Below are 25,851 nucleotides of genomic sequence, written 5' to 3'. Positions count from 1 at the left end.
GAACCAGCTGGGAGACGGTTTTTGAGTTAAGCTTTGAAGAAAGCTAGAGTTTCTCTGAGTTGAAAGTAAGGAAGGAATATATTTCAGGCATGAGGACAACCTATGTAAAAGGTGAGAGATGAAATGTCATGTACTGGGGATAAGAAGACAAGTCAGTTTGGCTAGAATGTAGAGTGCATGGAAAGAATAATATATCATAAACATAGAAAATGCCATAGGCTGGGGCCACATTGTAAAGGACTTTAAGAGTCAAATAGAGGAATATGAATTTTATTCTACAGGCAGAAACAAGCCACTGCAACTTTTTAAGTAGTGGAGTGATATGATTAGATTTGTACTTTAGGTATATCAAACTGGCAACTGTGTGGAGAATGGATTGCTGAGAGAAGAGAATAGAGCTTGGAAGACCAGTTACAGTTATCTCTTCCACATCTTGAATTCCAATGTATCATGGACCTGCATAAGAAGTTAAATGGGAATTTTTGGGGAGTTTTTACAGAAGCTGCAGACAATGACACAGAAAAGGTTTAGAAACTCAGAAATGCATAAATATATATACATATGTATAGTATATAATACCAACAAATTTTATCTTTTAATACCATAATAATTCAGACTTCTCTAGTATGAAGGGAGGGCCAACAAATTTTCCATGGATATTCCAGATTGTGGGGCTCTGCACCCTTAATCCCCATAATATTGAAGTGATAATTGTATAATGCTATTGTAATAGTCTAGGTGAGAAGTGAAAGCTTCTGAACTTAGGGAGGTAGAAGTGTGAGTGGAGAGAAGGGGATTGATGTGGGATATATTGTAGAGGGAGAGTAAAGCTTGGCAACTGATTGGATGTGAGAGAATGAGGGAGAAGAAAATAGAAGATGACTCCTAGGTTGTAAACCTAGAGGTCTGGAATAATGGCTGTGACCTTTTCTGTGTCAGCGCTATAGATACTTAAAGAGCCCTATCATGTGCTCACTGACTCTTCACTTCTCTTGGCTAAACACTCCCATTCCTTCATATGGCCTATCCTTCAGGCCCTTCCTGATCTTAGTCAGCCTTCTTTTGGACAATCTAGCTTATCAATGTCCCATCTATAATGTGGTGCCCAGAACCAAATGTGCTACTCCAGATGGGGTCTGATTGTAGAACAACTATCAGCTGTCTATTCCTGAGGAGTATGACTCCATTAATGCAGTTTAAGATTTATTAGTTTTCTTGGCTGTCATATTATTACATTGTTGACATATATTGCTTTCAGTTCACTAAAATCCTCCAATCTTTCTTGTAGATGAATCGCTGTCTAGCTATAACTCCCCAATTTTTTACATGGAATTTTGCAGCTGAAAAGGGATCTTAGAGATCATTTAATTCAATATCTTCATCTTAGAGAGAAGTAAACAAGACTACTCATATTAGTCAGTGACACTGCCATTCACCCAATTACTTAGGATTGAAACCATGGAGTCTTCTTTGAGCTTTTCTTTTCTGCTTCTTCTTTCTTTAGAATTAGCAACCCTGACTTAATGGAATAGAGTCTTAACTGTTCTTCCTCTGTACAGTATTTTTCTTCTCCAGTTCAAATTACCCCTGGTTGCCAGATTAGTCAATTGACAAGCATTTATTAAACACTAGGTATCTGGCTTTGGACTAAAAGTTGGGAATACAAATACAAGTGGAAAGAAAGACAGTCCCTACCCTCAAGGAGCTTATATTCATTCCAATGAGTGAAGACAACTCTTAAAAGGGAGCTAAAAGGGAGGGTGGGATGGGGAAAAGGCAAAGGTGCCTAGCATGGGCATGTAGTAGAGAAAGTTTGGGATGCAGGAATGTCTAGTCTGGGCTTCTTCCTTAAATGGAGGTTCTTAAAGGAGCTATCCAATCAGAGGGAGAGTTCCCAGAGGTGGAGGGTGCTTCCACTGCCTAAAGTAAAACCACTGAGTAGGTTTCCAGGATGAAGAGGTTTCTGGGACATGGTAGAGGAAGTCCAGAGTGCAACTTCTTTCTAAAACATTAATTATGATTTCACTCCCCTACTTAAGAATGGTATCCCATTACTTATAGGAGTAATTTCAAAAATCCATATGAGCCCTATTCTGGATATGGTACTCTTCTCATTGTTTCCTAACATGCAGCACTGCTCTTTCCCACAGTCAACTTTTACTTGTATCATTTCCCTAGCCTGAAATGCCTTTCCCTACCACCTCTGCACCTTCAATTTTTACCCATCCTTTAAGATCCAGCTCAATTTTTATCTTCTCTAGAGAAGCATTCCTAGCAGTAGTAGTAGTAGTAGTAGTAGTAGTCGTCGTCGTTGTTGTCTTGGTAGTGGTAGTAGCAGTAGTTGTCATAACAATAACACTTTTTTATGTCAATACTTTGAAAGATCTTCCATTTCATTTGGAGTAGCAGTGGCTAAAACATTAATTAACTGACAATTCTCTAATGAAGAACTATTCCATCTTTTGCTTGGCTGGTCCTTAACCCATAGACTCACCCTTGGCTCCTGTACCTGTCTTGGCTATCCTTCTAGCTTGATGTCACAAATTCATAGAAGCTTATGAGAAGGAATGTCAGAGACGACCTGGTCGAAACTGAACTTGGGCAGGAATTTCCCCTATTACATAATTGACAAACGATCTTCTAGCTTTTGCTTATTAAAGACTTTTAGCAAAGGGGAAACAGCTTCTTCTGGAGGCAACCCATTCCACTAAATGATTGTTTAAATTGTTAGGAATGATAACAATTGCCATTTCTATAGCAATAAAAATTTGCAAAATTCCTTACCGACATTATCTTTCTTTCATTTCCATCAAGTCTAAATTTATTTCTGCAAACCATTACTTCTAGTTCTGCCTTTTCTGGCCAAGTAAAACAAATCTCAGTCCTCTTCTACTATTCTAAGGTCTGTCAAGTGAAATACATGGTTTCCTCCTCGATCTCTCAAGTCTGCTCTTCTCCAAGGTAGAGAAAGTTCCCCCACTCTTTCAAAGGATCCTTCTGGTAAAAATTCCAGAGCCAGAACAAGTACTCAGTCTCTTGACTTCAAGACTAGTGTTCTTTGAACAACTCTTTGCTGGTAAATTGAAAGACTGGGACCATAATTTACTTTTCTTTTGTCTCCCGAGAAAGATACTAGGAACCTAAAAAACACTCGTGAAATAAATGAATAAAAGCCCAGGTTACAGGCCCTCAGGTAAGATTGACACAGATGACCACACAAATAAATTTAAGGTGGACCGCACGCATATGCTTTACTCCTTAGTGGAGACAAAGCTGATAGTATTGGGGTTTTTGTTCATTCAGTAGAATTGGGTGCGTGCAAATTGGGCGTGCATTTGTGTAAGTGACGGTAGCTCATTAGCTAGATGAGAAACATTTTTTCCCAGTATTTTGGGGTCCAAGGGATAATGATGGGGTGTTAGGACTCCAGACAATGGCTGTGCGCCCTCAGGGCCACTCTCTAGCCCGATTAGTACCAGTGCTTTTAACTCCCGTTTGCTTGGCCGAAGCTGCATATAACACCACCTAAGCGCCAGTGTGATAGTGATCTTTAGAACCTTTGGTACAGGTACTTTTCTTCTCAGGTTGCATCTGTTGGATTTCTACAAGTTTTCCAAAGCTTTTGTACCCACGGTAGGGGCGCTATCGTCGACTCTGCAGAGTCCGATCAGTCCTATTCTCCCTCCCTTCCCCTAGATCCAAGCAAAACAGCAACAAACCTATCCAGCGGACTTTCCACCCTGGGATAGAATCTTGCCCACACTAGACATGGCCACGCTCTGGCTTCACCTAGCGGAGCTGTGCCCAGAGCAAACGAGGGCTCCCGTGGCAGTGATGAGAAGACTCCGTTCCCACAGTCGACATGGCCGCCGTTTCAACTTCAACTTCCGCGCGCGGGGGGGGTAGGGATGGAGGAGGGAGCGTGCCCTCCCGCGTCCCTGGCCACCGGCCGGCTCCCAGGCTTTGGGGTTGGAGGCCACGTGACTGCCCTCCAGCTGTGCCGGGGCCGCGAGCCCGTGGGTCGCCGCCTCTTGCCTGTGCCTCTTGCTGGGTCCCTCTCTCGGGTGTCGTCGCCCTCCCCGGGAGCCCGCGAGGCGCAGGGGGCGGGGGATGCAGCTCGGCAGCGGCTGGAGCAGGAGCAGCGGCGGCGGCGGCGGCCTCGGGGGGGGGCGGAGGCGGGCGGGCTGCGGAGGGAAGAGGGGATGTGCATAGGGAGCCGGGGCCATGTCCAAGGTAACGGGGCCCGCGGCCCCCGGGCCGGCTGTGGCTACGGGGCCGGCGCCAAGCGGGAAGGAGAAGCGCTCCTTTAGCAAGAGGCTGTTTCGGAGTGGGCGGGCGGGCGGCGGCGGCAGCGGCGGCTCCCCGGCCTCGCCCTCCTCCGCCCGCTCGGTGGGCAGCTTTATGAGCCGGGTCCTGAAGACGCTGTCCACTCTGTCGCACTATAGCTCCGAGAGCCCCCCGCTGCCCGGCCGCGGACGATCCCCCAGCAGCGCCCTCGGCCCCGTGGGCTTTCGCAGCTGCTTCCCGCCGGGGCCCGGGCCCGGGCCGGCCGCCCCGCCCCAGCGCTGTCCGCAGCAGCAGCAGCAGCAGCAGCAGCAGCGGCAGCCGCCGCCACCGCCCCCCGCCGCGCCCACGCCGCCTCCCCCGGCCGAGCTGCTGTGCCTGGCCGGGGGCGACCCGGTGCCCGGCGTGGCAGGGCTCAAGAACCATGGCAACACCTGCTTCATGAACGCCACCCTGCAGTGTCTCAGCAACACGGAGCTCTTCGCCGAGTACCTGGCCCTGGAGCAGTACCGGGGCGGCGGCGGGCAGGAGACCCCCGACTCCTCTGCCCCAGAGGACGGCCACCAGGCCAACGGACTCCCCTTCTCCCGCAGCCAGCAGGGCAAGGGCGAGGTCACGGAACAGCTGGCACACCTGGTGCGGGCGCTGTGGACTCTGGAGTATACCCCGCAACACAGCCGGGACTTTAAGGTGAGCGCCTGCCTTTGCCACCTGGGAAGATAGCGAGGAGACCGGGCTGCGGTTGGCCTCAGTAGGGGCACGGTTGGGGGGCTGCTTAGGTCTGGTGACTTTATTGCAACCCTGGGGCAGGTTGGGCATCCGAGTCTCACTGGGGCCTCAGTGAATTGCGATTTGGAGTAGTTTCCGTTCCTTCCTTTCTCCATCTCTCCCTTGCCTTCACTCCCTGATACACGCAGAAATCTAACATGGTTTGGCTGGACTGGTAGTTTTGTCTCCTAGTCAGAAAAATTTTTCATTACTGTTCATATAGGCTGAATTCTGGATCTTGCTAAACAGAAGGATGTGTGTTTCCCTTAAGAGAGTTTCCACTTCTTAACAGATTTCACGGAGGGGTTTTCACTTGATTTCATTTGATGGTTTCTTTCTTTCTTTTCTTTTTTTTTTTAAAAAAAGAACAAAATTAGAGATTCCTATTTTGACCTGACATTTAGTCTTATTCTTCGCATTTTGAGAACTACACTACTGTGAGTTTATGTTCTGACCTGGGTGTTTTAAAAAGAGTACTCTTGCATTTCGAATGTGAATGCTTGGTTCTGAGAGTTGACAAAGAAAGAAGTACACCAAGGCTGAATATATTAAAAAAAAAATCCAAGAAATCAGAAAAGACTTTAACAAGCTATCAAAAGTCATGTTTTCAGTTTCTTTCTTTGTATCTCTCTGTGTTAGCTATAATCTTTCACGCTTTTAAAGGGTATTATATAGCACTGTAAGTTTGGGTAAAAATGGAAAACAAAACATTAAAGCAAACATTCCAATGGGAATATTATCTATCCTTTCTCCTCCCCTCACCATGTTACCTGACTTTCTATCATTATCCAGTAAAGAAGCTGAGAACAGAAATGTGTCAGTAGTTGTAGAAGTTCAGAATGATTTATAAGTAAATTGTGTTTAGCATTGATAAAGAAATCTTATGGATGGATAGGAATTAGACCTGGTAAAAAAAAGAACTCCTCTGAAAGGAAAGTTAGTACAGGTTGCAGGTTGGCACCTTCTCCCTAATTTGTAGTCTTAGAGAGCAGCCTAGATCATGGAGAAATTGTAACCCCTGGGGGTCACAAGGCCAATGTATGTCAAAGGCAGGACTTGAGTCCCTATCTTCCTGGCTCTTTATTCACTTGGCCCAGATGTCTGATTGTCTTAAAAATGACCAGTTTTTTAAAACTATGATCATTAGTAGAAGTCAATAGGTTCCTATTCCACTCTTCAAGATTTAAGAAAATTTGTGATCAATACAGCAAACATTTATTAAATTAAAATACTTTTGATTGACACAAAGAACAGGCTGTTATTTGAAGGATTTGTGCACCAGAGCATTCACAACAACAAATATTCAGAGCCATTTCTTACAAAGGCATTATGAGAGTGATACTAAAAGGAGTAGGGCTTATTGTCTGCCCTCAAGGGGCTTCTGCCTTCCTTATGTGTGGAGGGAGGGGCAGGAAGAGATGAAGCAAATACACAGATGACCCTATATTGGATCATAGATGGAGATCTGGAGTTACCTAGTCCAACTCCCTCATATTACAGATGAGGGAACTGAGGCTCAGAGAGATTAAACAGTTTGTTCTTGATTTCATAGCTAGTTGTCAGAGGTGGGATTTGGAGGCAGATCTTTCTGATCCCAGCATTCTCCCCTTTATTCCAGGATGCATCTCCATACATAGCAGGAAGAATTGAAAAAGTACCATAAAAGGTACAAACAAAATGTAATGGGGAGGTCCAGTGAGGTTGGGAAGGAGGGATCAGGGCAGGTTTCATAAATGAGGTCATATTTGAAATGGGATTGAAGGATGGATAAGCCATCAGAAATGGAATCCATCCATTCCAGTTAGTATTTATGAGTGCCCATAATGTGCAAGGCACTAGTGGTAGGTTTGAGGAACAAAAGAAAGAAAAGAAAAGTAGTTCCTGCCTCTCCCATGATCTAATAGTCTACTTGGGGAGGGGGATGGGGAAAGTGAGAAATCTAACATGTATTCAGACAAATATATAAATGATAGTTTGAGTAGGATAGAGAGAGCACAAGTCAGTCAATTAACATTTATTAAATGCCTGCTTTGTGTCAGATGTTGTGCTAAATACTAGGATACATAATGAAAGGTAAAGGACAGACCCTGCTCTCAAGGAGCTCTCAATCTAATGGGGGAGACCACATGTAAACAACTATGTACAAATAAGCTATATGTAGGATAAACTTGAAACAATCAACAGAGAGAAGGTACCAGGTACCCCCCCCAAGGGATGGGGAAAGGCTTCCTATATGAGGTAGGATTTTAACTAGACTCAAAGGAAGCTAGGAGGCAGAGATGAGGCAAGGGAAGCATTCCAGGTATGGGGGAGGCCAGAGAAAATGCCCAGAGTCAGGCCATGGAGGTCATTTAGTTATAGTACCAGCAATGAGGCCAGAGTTACTGGATGCTACAGTACATGGGGTGAGTAAGATGTAAGAAGACTGGAAGGGATGGGGGGGGGGTCAGGAAAGACTTTCTGTTCGGTGGATGACACATCAGTTGAATTTGGAAGAAAGCTAGGGATTCTAAGAGGCAGGGCTGAGAAGGGACTGCATTCTAATCTTGGTAAAATAACCTGTGTAAAAGGCATAAAGTGTTACATGAGAACTGGGAGCCCGGGAGTCTAGTTGGGTTGTTGCAGTAGTTCAGGTGAGGTGATTAAGACCTTAAGTGGCTTTATGAGTGGAGAGAAGGGGATGTCTGAGAAAGATGCTGTGAAGGTAAAATTGACAAGGCTTGGTAACTGCTTTGATATGGGAGTAAGAAAGAAGAGTCGAGGATGACTCTGAAATCATGGGTCTGGATGGTTGTACCCTCAACAAAAATAGGGAATTTTGGAGGGCTCGTGGGTCAAAGGGACACAAGATAATGAATTTTCTTTGAGATATGTATTTGAGATGCTTCCTGGACATCCACTTAGCTATATCCAACAAGCAACTGGTGTTATGGAACTTGATGCTCAAGGAAAAGACTAGAGCTGGGTAAACGACAATTTATCGGTTTTCCTTGTTTGAGGTGGAAGGGGGTGGTTGTAAAAGCCCTTTCTATCTTTGTCTTTAGTTCCTTAAATACTTGGTTACGAGATCTCATTTAGAAAATAATTGTGTTCAAAATTAGCTTCCTTCTCATTTTTCCTATCATTATTATTATTTTTACTCTCTAACCCACATTGTTTGGAGCCCAAGGGATTTGGTAAACTAAACTGCTTTTGGATGGGCTACACGATTTATTAAAGGTCTGTTTTTTCATTCCAATTCTGTTCAATAGATATGAACTGTCTACTATATGCAAGAAACTATGCCAGGTATTGGGCATTTAAAGACAAAAATGAAACAGTATTTGCCCTGAATGGGTTCTATTATCTACTGGGATTGGGTCTGGGGTAATAAATAGGAAATCTGTAGATAAGGAAATACAAGGGAATTTGAGGGGAGAGATTGAGTTGAAAAACTGGGGTGGGGAGGGGAATGAGGAAGACCTTCAAGGAGGAGGTAGCACCTAGTCTGAGCCTTGAAGGACGGGCATAATCCTGGGGGTTGGTTGATTGATCTTACCTAAGGACTTGGTATGATTCCTAATTTAACATCTTTGGATCTTAGGGTCATAGATTTTAATCTGGAAGGGACTGTAGAGTTCCCATCTCATCATATCCAATTCCTAATTAAAAAAAATACAAATAACTGGCACCCATTTTTGTTACATCAGGCACTATTTTCACCCTAGCTCCAATATTTGTTTTCCTGATCTGTAGTAGCTTTGTTCTTCCCTCTTGGCATCACCTATTTATTACAATAGCTAACTTGTTGCTTTCACTTATCACTTGATGATACTATTGTAACTTGGCCCTCCCCTAGATGACCTCTCTAAATTAGCTTGGTAGTAACTGTAGCTTGTAATTGTTACTCAAAATTGAAACTTCTTAATGTCTGAATGTACTGTTTTTAGGGAAACAGCTTTTTGCTTTAGTCTAGTAACAGCGGTACCAGCACTTGGTATATCTCCTCTATACCATCAATGTCTGAGGTGCCTGGGAGTATTTACAGATTTTATCTGACTTAGATCTTCTTTATATTCTTTTTTACAATTAGTAAAGGACACATGCCAACCATTCAAAGAAGATAGCTAACTTATGGAGAAAACAAATATCTTGTTTGAGGTTCCATTACATATTGATGGCTGATAGTTATAGAGCATGCCTGTAATCTCAGTTCTAGGAAGGCTGAGCTTGGTAGACCTCTTGAGCTAAGAAAGGAATTCTTAAACTTTTTTTGAATCCTTTACATTCTTAAAAATTATTGAGGACTCCAGAGAGCTTTTGTTTATGTAGACTATATCCAGGGATGTGCTGGAACTAGCTCCTACCTGCAAGGCCATTGTTAAATTTTTAATGTAAGCATTTACCCCTCAGAAATTTGCAAACTACATATAAATCAGGGTTTGATTTATTTTTTTTGTTGATTGTCTAGACTTAAGAAAGTGATGGAGAAAATGTCAGTATGGCAGATTAAAATTAAAACTGTGTCATGGGTACATCCCCCCCGATTATTAAACATTTACCAGCACACTAGTGGTTATATCTATTGATATTTATTGCATTAGAAATTAAGACCAATGAAATTTGAAACTATTAATTAATTTAAAGATAAAAATAGCTAATAGTTAACATTTATGTAATACTATATGCTAGACACTGTGCTAAGTACTTTACAATTACTATCTTGTTTGATTCTCACAACAACTTCAAGAGGTAGGTGCTATTATCCTCATTTTAGAGAAAAGTAGACTGAGACAGGGATTAAGCCACTTGCCCAGGGTTAGGAAGCTAATAAATGTCTGAGGCTGGATTTGAACTCAGGTCCTCCTAACTTCAGTTTCAGTGCTTTATCCACTGAGATACCTACAATGCTAAACTTGTTACCTGTTAACATAAGTAACATTTTCAATGAAAAATAACTATATTTTATAAAACAAAAAAGTAGTGAGAACAGTGGTATTATTTTACATATTTTTGCAAATATCCTTAATGTCTGATTTCATAGAAAACAGTTGGATTCTCATATTTGCTTCTGCATTCAATCTGTTATGATATGTTGTTTTGCTTGAAGTATATAAAGAAAATCCATCCTTACATAGATAATGTAGATGAAAAGGGCCCAGCATTTTATTAGGCAGATAATGTCTTAATATTTTGATGAAAATAATTTTGCCCTCAGGGAGCCTCTAGAAGGGTCTTGGGAGCCTTGGACCACACTTTGAGAACCAATTAGCTAGGGAGTGCTGAGGTGCGTTGGGCTAAGCTGATTGGGTGTCCACACTAAATCTGGCATCTGTATGGTGAACCCTCCAGTGTGCACAGCAAGGGGACCAGGTTGCCTAAGAAGGAATGGAACCAGCAGGTCAAAACTCCACTCCTGATCGACAATGGGAGGTAGCCTCTGAGTAGCCTTTGCACTTGCAGTCTGGAAAAGATAGGGGGATCCAGTCTTTATTTAAAAACAAACAATTAAACAAAAGCCCCCAACAAATTAGTGGCTGAGTATAGAATAAAATCTACTTCATTCAACAAACACTTAATGAATACCTACTATTTGTAGAGGATACAAAAATTTGTTAGACCAATGATTTTTAGCCTTTTTTGTATCAAGAACACTTTTTGGCAGTCTGAAGCCTTTAGATCCCTTCTCAGAATAATGCTTTTTTAAAAATTGTATTTAAAATTTAATTGAAAGAAATGTTAAATTTCTGTTAGAGGATAAGTACATCCTCCTCCCAATTCAAGTTCATGGGCATCTTAAAATTTATCCATGAAATCCATTTTCAGAATCCCTATTTTAGATAAAGTCCACTGTACTCAAAGAGCATATAGTCTAGTAGGGAAGAAAGTATTTCAGTGTCACCAGTTATGGCTTCATGCTTTCATTAGCACCTTTTACTACAAATCTGTGTAATGTTTCCTGCTAGTACGTTTCCATCAAAGTTAAAAGCAAAAAGAAGAGATGGGCAGTTTTGCCTGGATTTCAGTGAACTTACATGTTTCTTGTTGGATTATCCAGAATATAAATCTGTGAAGTGGGTTTTTTTTTTTAACAAAGTCAGAAAGAATGAATGTAGTTCTTCCTGGAGCATATGAAGGGAGAAGGCAAGGACCACAGATCCTGAAATAAGACTTGCTCTTAAGTTGGAAGATGTCCTCTTGTTTCAGCCCTGCAGACACTGTTTTTCCTTTCCTCACCTCATTGCTTTACAACCTCAGGTTAGATTTCCTGCCCGTTGTGAGTCAATAAAGTCTGAATCACTTGAAGAAGTTATTTCCTGGGTGACTCCCAAAGTTTAATTCATGTTATAGGAAATCAGATGTTAGTGCCATGCCTTGATCATCCATTCATCTCTTGCTTCCCTGTCTATGACAAATGCATTACCCAGACCTAGCCTTTGTGGCTGTGATCTCAAACCTGAGGCCTACTTTGAGCTATCTTGCAGTTCTCTGAAAGAATATGGTGTAACTCTTTGTTCAGGAAGATATGTAACTGTATTAATGAGTCTGAAGAGAAACAAAGATTTAGATACTTTTTTGTTATGAAACTTGAAACAAATGAGATTTGAACTTGAGGTTACTGATCTGAGGGAAAACATGGGAAACAGAATTGGATCCTCTTCTTTCAGTCAGTTCTTTATCAGTCTTGTTAATGTATCTCCTGTGTTGTGACTGCACATGATCAGGCACGTAAAACCTGTCCCGCTAAGTTGTCAGAAAAGCTCATAGGCTTTCCTGTTTCTAGCATGTTGGATGTAATCACGTGCTTTAGAGGTCTAGCAGCTTAAGTTGTGGCATGCTTGGCTGTTTGCACACCATCACCAGGCCATTGAACCATATTGCCACTTTGAACTAGGGTGAAGCCTTTTTTCTTAAAAGGATTAAGGTGGGGAGGGACATGTGTGAGAGTAACATAGAGACAGGAGGCAGAGCAGAAAGAGGGCTAAAATTGCAGTTGGAGAAAGGGAGTTCAAAGCCTGGCTCTAACACTTAAAACCTGTATAATCTTGGGCAAGTCAATTTCTCTGGGCCTCAGTTTCCTCATCTGTAAAATTGGGGAGTTGGACTAGATCTTCTCTAAGATACCTTTTAGCTCTATGATCCTACTCTTAGCAATCTTCCTACCCCCACCTACTCACTCTCTAGTTCTCATGGATCTGAAACTTTTGTTCTTCTTCCTCCCTTTGTATGTTGAAAACCCCTTTTAGTTAGATCAGTTTATTTTCATTTAGGGTAACCTTACTGTTTGTGTCCTTTTTCTTAATTTAAAAAAATGCTTCTACAAAGTTCAATCAGCTGTTAACTTTAGCATCATTTGTAAGTATTTATTGAGTGCTTGGTGCTATGGGATCCAGGAAAGACATGGTTCCTGCTTGCAGAAAGATTATAGTCTAGGCATTTGGGACAGGGAAAAAAAAAGAAAAAAGTACTAAACTATACTGACTATAATTATGAGCTCAAGGAAAAGAGAGGTCACCCAGGATTAAAATGGTAAAGAAATATTTTTCATGGAAAGATACTGGAGCTAACTCTGAGCTTGAAGAATCAATAGAACTTGGATTGTACAGAGGAGGAGAGAATATTTCAAGTGTGTGTAGAAGGAGGAAGCACATGAGAAAGAGCATAGAGATTAGAGTGAGCGTGGTGTGTGCTTGAGTCAGTGAGGAGAGGAAATATGTAGCAGAAAGTAGCAGAAAGATGACTGAATTTGCAGTTAAAGAGGCTAAGTTCACATTCTGACTCCTTTTTGAACTTTCTGTTTGATTTTGGGCAAATCAATCTTTCTGAGTTTTAATTTCCTCATCTATAAAATGAGGGGATTTAATTGGATGATTTCCAAGGCCCCTTTTAGTTCTAAATTCTGTGTTCTTGAGCTACTGGCTGCCTATATTTGAGGGCTCAGTTTTAGGGAGTGGTGTGAAATAAAATTTGATAAGCATATGTGTGTTTTGGGGAAAGTAGGGAGGGCTGGAGAGGGGAGCCTTTGAGAGTCAGACACAAGAGTTAGGGTTTGATAGAGAAGGTGCGGACGCAGCTATGGTTTTTTGGGCAGGAAAGTGTCATGATGGAAGTTATCCTTTGGAAAGATTAGTCTGGTAGTGGTGGCAGACAGCATGATGTGACTGAACTAGGCAGAGAGACCAGATAGGAAGCTGACTTCATTACCCTGCTCATCCTCCTAATTTACTTATTTTTTGATGATGGAATTACCATTCTCTTAGTTACTGAAGTGCAAAGTCTCAATATCTTTATCTCTTCCCTGTCTTGACCACCATCTCTGCCCCCCCCCACCAATATCCAAGCAGTTGCCAAGCCATGGTAATCATCTATTCCTTTTCTTTCTCTTCACACTTTAGGCCTTCATTGCCTCTCCCTGGCCTACTGTAATAGCCTCCTAAAAGATTTTGTTGCTCTAGAGTAGACACTCCCCTCTCCAATCCACTCTTCACATCACTGCCAAAATATTTTTCCTGGTGAAGCAGATCACTTCATTCCTATCTTCTAAAACTGAGGTTCTTAACCTATTTCATGATGTTATGAACTTATTTGGCAGTTTGGTAAAGCTTATGAACTCCTCAGAATAACATTTAAAAAATTCATAATTGAAAAAATGTGAAATTTCAGTTAGAGGTTAGTTAAAATAAAGATGTAATTTTTTTTCCAATCCAAGTTCACAGATTTGAAATCTATCCATAGACTCCTTAAGGATTCATGAGCCCCTAACATATATCCTTAAGGATTCATAATCCCCCAACATTCAGTGGTTCTCCACTGCTTACCAAATAAAATGTAGGTTCCTCAGCTTGTTATTCATGGCCTTTCACAATCTGAGTCTAACCTGCATTTTCAGCTACATTTCATACTATTCCCATTAATATTCCTCATACACTATACTCAATTTCCCTCCTCTGCGCTTTTGCATTGGCTGTCCCCCATGACTGGGATGCATTCTCTTCTTACTTCTGCCTCTTACAATCCCTTGTTTCCTTCAAAACTTAGCTTATAACCTTCTAAATTAAGCTTTTCCTGACATTGGCAACTGCTGGTGTTTCCCTGCCTCACCCCCGTGCTTGCATTTATTTTGTATGCATTTACATATGTATGTGTTGTCAAGACGTGTGTTTGGTCATTTTTCAGCTGTGTCCTACTCTTTGTGACCCATTTAGGGTTTTCTTGGCAAAGACGCTACAGTCGTTTGCCATTTCCTTCTCTGGCTCATTTTTCAGATGAGGAAACTGAGGCAAACCGGGTTAAGTGACTTGCCTAGGGTTACTCAGCTAGGAAGTGTCTGAGGCCAGATTTATATTCAGCAAGATGAGTCTTCGTAACTCCAGGCTGGGTGCTCCATTCATTGCACCACCTAGCTTCCCATTATCAAGATACAAACTTTAAGTTTTGTCTATATGTTCCCAGCACCTACTACAGGGCATGGCACATAGAATGTGCTTAATAACTGCTGGCTGGTTGATTGAATGTGGACCATATTCCAATTTGTCTGGACTCCCCAGCTGTTTCAAGATCCCTTCTTGTCTCTCCTGTTTTGTGCATTAGCTCATACCATCCACTGTGACTGAAGTGAACACCTTCCATATCTTTGCCTCTTGAAAATCCTTTTCTTCTTTCAAAGCCCAGCTGCCCAAATCTCCATGTAGCCTTTCTTGATTATCCCCAGATAGCTGTGGTCCTTCCCTCCTCTGAGCTCTCATGTTGTGCTACTTGGAATTTCCAATGTACTTTAAGCATATTTTTACTTGTATTATAGATATTTGAGTATATTTTACTCTCCTATCCATCCCCATTAGATTGTAAGATCCTTTGAGGACAGTTTGTAAGAGTTAGAACCACAGAACTGGAACAGAGTTCTACAAAATTAAAATCTAATACTCTTTCAATAGCAGACTGCCTTTTCTTCTCTGTCTCCCTCTCAGAATCTAACTTTTTACCTTTGCCTTATACCTTAACTGTGGCCATTCCTCAGAGTTCTGTCCTGAGGCTCTTATGATTCTCTCTCTAAAATCGCTTCTTAGGAAATCTCACCTACTTTCAGGTATTCCACAGTTGCTTCTATAGTAATGACTTCTAAGCTGATCTCTCCAAGTTCGTTCATTGAGTGAACAAGTGAATGAATGAGTTACACAAAGGGAAGGCATAATAAAGATATACATAAAGGAAGTTCTGTGAGTTTAGAAAAATTTCTTCTTTAGGAATCATAGAAAGTTATAGCCTGAACACAGACACATTTACACACACAGGTAGCAGTTTTTTTTTTTTGGCAAGGCAATGGGGTTAAGTGACTTGCCCAGGGTCACACAGCTAGTAAGTGTCAAGTGTCTGAGGACAGAATTGAACTCAGGTCTTTCTGATTCCAGGGACAATGCTCTATCCACTATGCCATCTAGCTGCCCCTAGGTAGGAGTTTTTAATAACAATAGCTACATATTCAGAGTGGTGTGAAATGATGGGGAGAGGAGGAATCCAGGTGAACTTTTATGAGGAGCACTTGTCAATGTGTCAGTGGGTTAGTTGCATTCATTACCTGTGGGCTAAAATGCTCTCTGAAGTCAGCAGTAAGTCATATTGCTAATGAACTGAATTTATGAATGGATAGACAATGTGGGAGAGTAGGGGGAGTACTAACATTTTTGAAGAAATGCTGATGGCATAGTCTGAAGTCCATTGCAGTAATATAAACCCCCTCTCTGAATTGTCTTTGTTAGTATGTATCCTGGATACATATCAAGCTGGCTTGGCCCTATTCCCTGATACTGTCTTGCAAAGTTTCTTAAGTAATTTGATTTAAAATTGATCTTTAGCCTCAGATCCTCTGATCCTTCTAATAAAGCATACTCCTCTCCTTTGCTAATTCCCTCCCCCATTAAAAAAAGCAATAGTAGTTGGAAGGCTATGCTAATTAGAAAATACTGTTCTTGGTACTTATTAAACATAGCAATCAATTTTTACCTCTTGGTCTATGTATATATTCATTTTCTTTAAAATGTCATAGAATTTTTATTAGTCAGTGATTCAACAAGCATTTGTTAATGTTCTGTTGTTCCTGTCACTGTGCTAAGCACTGGAGATACAAAGAAAATCCCTGCTCTTAAAGACCTCACAGTCCAAAGGGTGTGTGTGTGTGTGTGTGTGTGTGTGTGTGTGTGTGTATGTGTGTGTGAAGAACATGCAAATAACTATGTACAAACCTGATCTCTGCCAGACAAATAGGAGATAATCAACAAAGAGAATATACTAGTATTAAGGGGGATTGGGAATGGCTTTTTGTAAAGGTGGGATTTTAGCTGGGACAGCCTGTGAAAATTCAGACTTGGGAGATAGATTCTCTTATTCAAGAAACAAGAAAGAGACCGGGGTCTGGATCAGAGTACTTGCAAGAAAGGTATAATGACACTGGAAAGGTAGGAGGGGGCAGCTTATGAAGAGCTTTGAATGCCAAACAGAGGGTTTTATATTTGATTGTGGAGGTAATATGGATCCACTGGATTTTATTGAATGGGAGAGGGGTGATGTGTCACACCTGCACTTTAGAAAGATCACTTTGAAGATTGAGTGGAGGATAGTCCAGCATGGGAAGAGATTATTTGCATATTTTATAAATACCATATACCTAACCTGTTTGTATTGACTGGGAACACTTAAAAAAGGAAACCCTGTTCCTTGGCTTTAGGGTGTCTTATTCTCCCTTTCAGCTCCCTTCACCTTTCCTATCATTTCCTAATTTTAATGGTAACTTGCATGCAGTAGGCATTTGATAAATATTTGTTGAATTGAATGAATCAGTATCTAGTGAAAGAACAGCTTATATTTCAAATAGGGTTGATTGCTGAAGATATAGATTACATTAATCAGGAAGTGTTATAACTTATAGGCATCTTCATCTAGTGTGATACTCTTCATACTTCTGGATACTTTAAACTCTTTGGCCATTAGTAGTTTTTTTTTTCTTTTTCTTTTTGGTGAGTCAATTGGGGTTAAGTGACTTGCCCAGAGTCACACAGCTAGTGAGTGTTACTTGTCTGAGGTTGGATTTGAACTCAGGTCCTCCTGGCTCCAGGCCCAGTGCTCTATCCACTGTGCCACCTAGCAGCCCCAATTAGTAGTTCTTGAAAGAGTTTCTCTATATTTTTGTCTACCCCTAAAATCCCCTAAAAGTTTTTACCAGAGAGTTTGTGTCACAATAATTCTTTTTATTATTTTTTTTCTTAGAGATTGCAGATATGTTAAGAGTAGCTGTTACTTGTTTTGGTCCTTATTTTTCTTACTGATCTTCTGGAGAGTATTGAATATTGTGATGACATTGAGAAAGTAATTTTAAGGCATGGGGTATATATCCTTTTTTTTTTTTGGTAATATGTAGATGAATGTTTATCCATTGTGCCTCTCCCTTGCTGCTGTTACATTGACTCATTACCTTTGATGGAAATGCTTTAGTCCTAATATTCTTTACGTTGTCATTCATTTTCACATACTCTGTATTGTGTTTCTTCTCTGCTAATTCATTACGTGTTAAAAATCTGGTTGCAGAATTATGAACAGTTTGAAAACTTATCCTCATACCTTTGTTTGAATATTTGTACATTTTGAAATATCTGCTCCTTTGCTTCTTTTTTGCTTAGGTTTTGATGCCTGTTCATGTTCTGAATAAAAGAATCATCCCAAGAATTTCCATTTGACAAATAATGTTAGCTTTTTAAACACTCTGCCTTTTCAATCAGTCAATCAATCAAGCAATCATCAAGCATTTATAAACCTCTTGCTATGTGCCAGGCTCTGCTCTAAGCTTTGGAGAAAAAATACAAAGATTAAATAGTCTTTGCCCTCATGAAGTTTATATTTTATCAGGGGAGGCAATGTGTGTGTGTGTGTGTGTGTGTGTGTGTGTGTGTGTGTGTGTGTGTGTGTGTGTGTGTACACATACAGAATATATGCAAAAATACAAGGCAACCCTTTTGGGGTGGAAATTGCTGGTGTCTGGGAGAATCAGGTGGCAAGTGGTACTTCAGCTGAGTTTTGAAGAAAACTTGAAGAGCTGTGAGGTGGAGGTGAGGAGGAAATACAGTACATTCTAGGTATGGGGACAGCCAGTGCTAGAGCAGAGAGGTGGAACAAAGAGCCAGCAGACCAGTTAATGACAATTCAACAGAATTCAATTAGACAAATATTAAGTACATTCAAAGTGCTGGGCTAGACTTTTGGGAAGATTTATAGAAATAAATAAGAGGCAGTTCCCACCTCCATGGAGCTTGCAGTTTAGAAGGGAGGGTTGACAAGTACACAAAACTTAAGTGTGTGAAAGTGATGTAGATAAAGTGTCTGGAAGTTTTGAGGAAGGGATGATCATTTCTAACTTGGGGAAATCTGGGAAGGTTTCATAGAGGGGAGGTAGCATTTGAACTTAAAGAATGGGTGAAATTTCAACATAAAGAAGAGAGTTCTGAGGGCATCCTGCACCTAGGGAATGGCATGAGCAAAGTCAAAGAACTAGGAAAATATTTGACAGATTTGGGTGATGGTAAATAGTCCAGTTTGTCTGAAGGGTAGAGTGTATGCAGGCCAATAGTGTGTGAGAGGAATGTAATGATAAGTTAACGCTTGATAGTAGAAGGCCTTGACTCACCAGGCCAGAGAGTTTGGCTTTTATTTGGCAGAAAGCCATTGAAGGATTTTGTCAGTTGGATTTAAAAAAGAATTATCTTGCCCACAGTTTAGTTAGTTATTGTTATGATCATCAGGTGTCCTCTTATCAAAAACCAAAGCTACATTTTTTTGTATATGGTTGTTTGAAACACATATTTGCCTTAAAGTTGTTGTAGGGGCAACCCTTTTTGTGATGATGCTGATCTTGCCAATTAAGTCAACAGGTCTACAGGTATTTATTAACTGCTTACTCTGTGCCAGGCACTGTGAGAGGAGTAAGATGCTAATTTTGGATGAAAAAATGGTATATGTTTCTTTCCAGGTTTCTTTATTGTGGTCATTAGGATTTGTGTAGTCTGCAGGGTACTTCTTATGTGTAAGAATTGTCTGGGTCTTTTTTTTTTTACCCCATGTTGTCTCCCCCACTAGAATGTTAGCCTTTTGAGAGCAGGAATTATATTTTTTGACTTTCTATCTCCAGCACTTAGGGAGTACCTGACATGGAGTAAATAATAAATATTTGATGACTGTCTCATAGCATTTGTATGCATATGTATGTATTGTACACAGACACATATTTAATTTGACAGTATTATTAAATCACATTTTATTATTTTCAGACTAGAACATTCCTCCATGATAGCAGTTGGTCATGCCATCTTGCAAAGTAGGATAAAAGAAAATTGCAGCTTAGGCACAAACTCACATATAAACACTAAGTTACCACAAATACAGATTCAGTAACAGTGTCTGGCATTACCTCAGAATTAACTGTAAACAACTGTCTAAACTTGCAGGCAGTACTTGGCTTTACTATCAAAGTCAAGTAGGTGTTTTTGTTTTGTTTTGTTTGGATTTTTTGGGGTCTCCACATATCAGATGAGTAATTCAATTATAATTTTAATATTTTAAAAAGTACTTGAGTGGTTTCATGATTTTATGATGATGGGTATTCCCTCCACTGATGCAGGTGGCACCCCATCTATGCCTTTTTTTTTTATCCTATGTAATGGTTTTCTATGTCTTTCTATAACTACCATATAGATCTACTCAATCTCCTAGAGGCCGTCTTGTGATTCTTTTTAATACTTCCTGGACAGTTGTACAACATTCAGGCTGTCTACTTTTTATTTCTCATTGTATTTTCTTTTTTTCCCCCCTCTTATTTCTGCTTTATCTCTTTTTAATTTTAATTTTATAATTTTTATTGATGTCTTAACTTTAAAAAATTGATATTTTTTGTTCGTGATTTCATTTCTGAAAATACCTCTCCTTTTCCCCCATCCAAGAAACCCCTATAACAAAGAACAGAAAAAGAAAGAACAAAGAAGACGGTTCAGCTAAACCAACCAGTGTGTGTCAGTTGAGTCTGACAGTATATCTAGTACTCCACAGTCATACTCTCCCACTTCTGCAAAGAAAAGGATAGAAGTCATGACAATTACACAAGGTTCAGTTTTGGGGTCCATTTACATTTTTGTCATTGTGTACATTGTGTTCCTGGTTCTATATACTTTAGTCTTCATTGGTTCTTATATGTCTTCTCTCTATCAATGTGTCACAATTTGTTGTGCCCAAAGGTTATAACATATTCTGAATATAATTATCCTCTGCTCACCCCCACAATCCCTTCCTTGCAACAAAGAATAATTCTTAAGTAATTTCAACTAACCCACTCATCGTCAGACAACCTTCCACACCTGTAGTCCCTTGCAGTTACCTGGGAAGGAGGCATATTTCATCCTGTTCATTTATTAGCCTTCATTCTTGCTATGTGACTATCCCTTCTTTCTCCTGCTTTTTACTGTCTTTAATCACATCTTTTACAACACTTTTTGAACATAAATCCTTGTTGGTTATATGTTTCAGACTGCTTACATCCATGAGGTGATTTTCTCTTGCCCTTTGGGTTTCTTGCAGGTGGGATCTCTGTACAACTATTATGTTATAGGATTCATAGCTATGTACATTGCCAAGAGAATATCCGTTAGAAAGTTAGTTTTTTCCCTGTATAATGTTCTTGAGAATGTATGAATACAGCTTAAAATATAATGAATATCTTATGAATTTAGGTATATTTAGCTCTTTATCTTTCAATATAGAGAAATACTATCAATTCTATCAATTCTTTGATGAATCTCAAAATCCCAGGGTTGGTTTCATAATTTCATAATTTCAAAATTCATTGTTGATTTTCCCTGCCCTTCTCTTCTAAATTGCTAGGGCAGTGAACTTCTAATTTCTATTCTCTACAGAAATAAGTGAATGTGACTGCAGATGTTCATTCTGCTCTCAGACCTTTAATGCCTGATTGGGTGAATAGTAACATATTTACTAACTTCTGGGTTAAAAATCAATAAGAAGAAGCCCACAAGCAAAGAGGTCATTGATGATTCCTTATCTTTCTCCTATAGTGAAAATAGCAGTGACCCTTGAAGGAAGAAATACATTTCTTTCTTATATTGGAGAGTTCTGTATCGATCATCTTTCAGTAAGCAGGGGTGAGAGGATAATTTTTTTTAAAAGAATTGGAGGGGACTTAATGACCTAATAGGTTAAACATAAAAATATTACTATCATGTAGATTTTCAGGGAGTAAAGTCTGAGTAGCAATATGAATGTCTCAAACATTTTATTCACAATTTTAAAGTTCCAAAATCTAAATTTTTTTCAATTTTTAATTTTTTAAAGAAGAAAAGCTTTCTGTGGGGCAAAAGTAATACCAACAACCTTCCCTTTTTCCTTGCTTCCAAAGTTACATATTTTACAATACAAATAATGAGTGATTGATTATAATTTTATGTTAAGCCAATGCAAGATTCCATGGCACTTATGACCACAGTTATAACTTTGTTCAACAGTCTTCGGGGTGGGTTTTAGCATATAACAGTGAGACATATGCTCCCCTAAGATGTGCACTAGGGTCACGGAGATTATTCTGTGCAAAGTCCAAAGAGAACTGATTTCCTATGACAAAGAGGTAATAAAGAGGCTCTTGTTTGTGGCTAATATTGTGTTGCTTGCATTTAAACTTATTCCTCCCCAACCCTTCCATCTTCCTTTCTTGTGAAATGGAGGCAGTAATATTTGCTGTCCATTTATTTCATGAAGCTGTTATGAGAACTCATGAATTAAAATTATTGTATCTACTCTTGTTGAGTACCCTGAAGCATAAAAATAAATATGGAGCACTCTGTAATGAAAGCACTGCATGATCATAAGACAAGAGGCCAGAGCTGAAAGAACTCTGAATTATTGAGATCCAAAAATGTGATTCACATCACCAAGTCTCTGTGGTTTTGTAGCCTTCAGTTAAGACAAGAGTGGTTTTAATTGAGCATAATGTTACAGTTTATTCTTTGTCAGTTAATATAATTTTGATTTTTCCCAGGGCCCATGAATTTTTTGGATAGAAGTGGTGGTCTGGGCCTTTGCAAGTTGCCTGAGGCACTGAGAGATTAAGTGATTTATCCAGGGTCACGTAACCAATTTGTATCAGAGGTAACACCTGAATCCAGATTTTACTGACTCCAGGGCTGGCCCTCTATTCTGTCATACTACCTCTCAGCCCTCAATAGATTTAAACAAAATGATGTGAATATATTTTCTGTATAATTTTTTTTTGTCCTGGAGACTTTAAAAAAATGTTTTATTTTGTTAATTGCTTACATTTGTATAGTCTTACTTTTGTTTGCTCTGACCCCATTTCTATATTATTTTTCACACTAAACTTGCCTCCTCTACACTTCCCTGATACTGTCACCATTAACCCTCCAGTCATGAATGTTTACAATCTCAGTGATCTCTTCTTTCTCCCTCATGCTTGTATCCTATAAGTTGACCAGTCTTGTCCACATCATTTATCACATATATCCCCTTCACTCTGTTCACATACCACTACCTCAAAGCCTTCAGGCAGTCATTGCTTCTTGCCTAGGCTTGACTGATCTATCCCATATAGAACTGCCACAATAATCTCACTAAAATCCAGTCCTGTACATGTTGGGTCTTCCAGTAAAATCTGTGCTCCTTGAGGGTAGATGCAAAGGGTTTCATTTTTGTCTTTGGATCCTCAGATCCACAGCACATAATAGGTGCTTAATAAATGCTTGGTGTGATTGACATTACTCCCTGCTCGAGAAACTTTGGTGGCTCTCTATTACCTGTAGGATAAAATACCACCTCCTTTGTTTTATATTTAAACTCTGCTATAGTCTAGCTCCATCCTACCTTTTTAGGCTTCATATTACCCTCTTTCATGCACCTTCTATGCCAGATAAGCTGTACTACTTGCTATTTCCTGAACATGGCATCCTACCTCCCACTTTTCTGCCTTTGTCTAGGCTGCCACCACCCTCTCCCCATGCCTGGAATGCACTTCCTCATTATATCTTCCTCGTAGAATCATTTAACTTTTTTCAAAGCTTAGCTCATGTGCCACCTCCTATTTGAAACCTTTCCTGTTCTCATCATTTTTGATGCTCTTTGCCTTTTCAAACTATTTTATATTGTTTACATGTTGCATCTTTGAGTGGAATGTAATAAGCTTCTTGAGGACAGGGGCAAGTTATTTTTGTTTTAGTTTTTGTAACCCAAATATGTAACACAGTGCCTTGAGTATAGTAAGTATTGAACAGGTGTTTCTTTTTTTAAAATTAATTAACTTATTTTTAGTTTTCGAAAATCATTTCTATAAGCTTTTGAGTTTTAAATTTTCTCCCTCTCCCTCCTTGTCTCTCTCCCCAAGCCAGCATGCAATCTGATATAGGCTTTACATATACATTCCTATTAAATTTATTTTCACATTAGTCTTGTTGTAAAGAAGAATTAGAATCAATAGGGGGAACCACAAGAAAGAAGAAACAAAACAAAACAGAAGAAAAAAAAAGAACAAATAGTATGCTTCGATTTGCATTCAAACTCCATAGTTCTTTCTCTGGATATGGATAGCATTTTCCATCATGAGACTTTTGGAGATGTCTTAGATGTTTGATTGCTGAGAAGGGCTAAGTCTATTAAAGTTAGTCATTGCACAACATGGCTGTTACTGTGTACAGTGTTCTGTGAACAGGTGTTTCTTAAAATGAATTCAGGAGAACTGAGAGAGAGACAGACAAAAACTGGTGCTGAAGTAGTGGGAGGCTAAATATTGAGTCATATGAAGTGTTTTTTTTTGTTAATTTTATTTTCATTTGCAAGATCTTTCCCTTTCCCTTTTCCCCACCTTTGAGAAAGCAAGAAATATATCCATTATACATACGAAGTCATGCAAAAGAAGAAATGTTGTAAAGCAGAGGGTTCTTAACATAGGGTCCAGAATATTTTCACTAACCTTGAGCTGAAATTTAGCATTTCCTTCAATTATTTAAAAAACATTATTCTGAGAAGGGTTCCATAGGGTTCACCAAACTGTCAAAGGAGTCCATGGTGCAGACAGAAGGGGTTAAGAATCTCTGTTGTAGTGGGTATTTGTGTGTCAGCAGGTGGGTTAAAGGATCTGTAAGATCACTTCCAACTCCCCATGTCTGGAATATACCTCCTTCTCCCCTCTAATTCTTGTAATTTCCTGGTTTCTTTTAGAATTCAGCAAAAAATACCACCTTCTGCCTGAGGCCTTTTCTTATCTCCTCAGCTACTAGTGCCTTTCCACCTATATGGGTGTAATGTGTGTGTGTGTGCGCGCGCGCGCATGTGTGTGTGTGTGTGTGTGTGTGTGTGTGTGTACACATTTTAGCTTTCCTTTTAGAATGTAAGCTTCTTGAGGGCAAGGACTGTTTTGCTTTTGTCTTTGTATTCTCAGAGCCTAACATAGTATCAAATAAATGTTGCTTGTTGAGTTATCTACTGGTACTAGATTTGTGATAGATTCCCAGTATACTGCTCTTTGCAGTATACTTTGTTGCAATTCAGTTCAACGAGGGTCTTCTTGTTTCAAGCCTCTGTATCCCCAAATGTGCAGAAAGCTCTTTGTTTTTCCTCGTCTCTGCTGAGAGACCAACGAGGTCTTTTTTGACGCATGATGCTCTTAGGATGCGGTGCTGTTTGTCATTATCCTTTAATGACCGGTTCTCAAATCTGTGGAGTTGATCAGTTATTGCTTCAGTAGTGGTATTTAAAATCTTGTCATATTAACTTATAAACTAAATACATGCACACAATCCATGCAAGTTTAAAGGAGATGCATGATGATTTTTATTTTAATGAATAATATCGTAAGAATGGGGGGGGGAAACTATGGAAAATTACAAAAAGAAGTTAACATGCTTTCAAATTCAATTCATTAGTCCTTTTTTTCTTCTTTCAGGCAATTGAGGTTAAGTGACTTGCCCAGGGTTACACAGTTATTGTGCCACCTAGCTACCCCTCATTAATCCTTAAAAAGAAACCCACACCACCACCAAACTTGTTATTTAATTGGTACAGGAAAATCCCTCTGTCATTGGAGATTGTCACTTGTATTGCATCTTATAGCCATACAGAATTGCCCCAATGGGGGAAGCTAGGTAGTGCAGTGGGTAGAGCTCCAGCCTTGAAGTCAGAAGGACCTGAGTTCAAATATGACCTCAGACACTTGACACTAGCTGTGTGACCCTGGGCAAGTCACCTAACTCCTATTGCCTCACCCCCCCCAAAGGCTGAGTATTAAGAAAAAGCTGCTGTATTGTGAACTGTTCTAACTATTTTGGAGAGCAATTTGTAACTGTGCCCAAAGGGCTATAAAAATATGCATACCCTCTGACCTAGCAATAGCACTTCTAGGGTTGTATCCCATAGAGATCATAAAAATGGGAAAAGAACCCACATGTACAAAAATATTTATAGCAGCTCTTTCTGTGGTGGCAAAGAATTGGAAATTGAGGGGATACCCATCAATTGGGGAATGGCTGAACAAATCGTGGTATATGAATGTAATGGAATACTATTGTGCTATAAGAAATGATGAACAGGTGGACTTCAGAAAAACCTGGAAAGACTTGTATGGACTAATGCTGAGTGAAATGAGCAGGACCAGGAGAACATTGTACACAGTAACAACCACATTGTGTGATGACTGACTTTGGTAGACTTAGCTCTTTTCAGCAATGTAAAGATCTAAGACAACTCCAAAAGGCTCATGATGGAAAATGC

The 25,851-nt window shown here is 39.9% G+C and overlaps 1 protein-coding gene across 1 annotated transcript in view; it reads left to right on the top strand.

Moving 5' to 3' along the window:
* Nucleotides 1–4,196: 4,196 nt before the first annotated feature.
* Nucleotides 4,197–25,851, top strand: part of USP31 (ubiquitin specific peptidase 31) — a 132,083-nt gene continuing 110,428 nt past the window's right edge. The window contains exon 1 of the mRNA XM_020978613.2: nt 4,197–4,974. Within this exon, the coding sequence (XP_020834272.1) occupies nt 4,225–4,974 (750 nt within the window). The 5' untranslated portion in view covers nt 4,197–4,224. The remainder of the gene's footprint in view (nt 4,975–25,851) is intronic.

The sequence above is a fragment of the Phascolarctos cinereus genome, unplaced genomic scaffold, assembly GCF_003287225.1.
Source record: "Phascolarctos cinereus isolate Bilbo 61053 unplaced genomic scaffold, phaCin_HiC Scaffold_4;HRSCAF=312, whole genome shotgun sequence".
Taxonomy (NCBI): domain Eukaryota; kingdom Metazoa; phylum Chordata; class Mammalia; order Diprotodontia; family Phascolarctidae; genus Phascolarctos; species Phascolarctos cinereus.
Note: the sequence above shows the minus strand (reverse complement) of the source record. Positions and strands in the feature narration are given on the sequence as shown.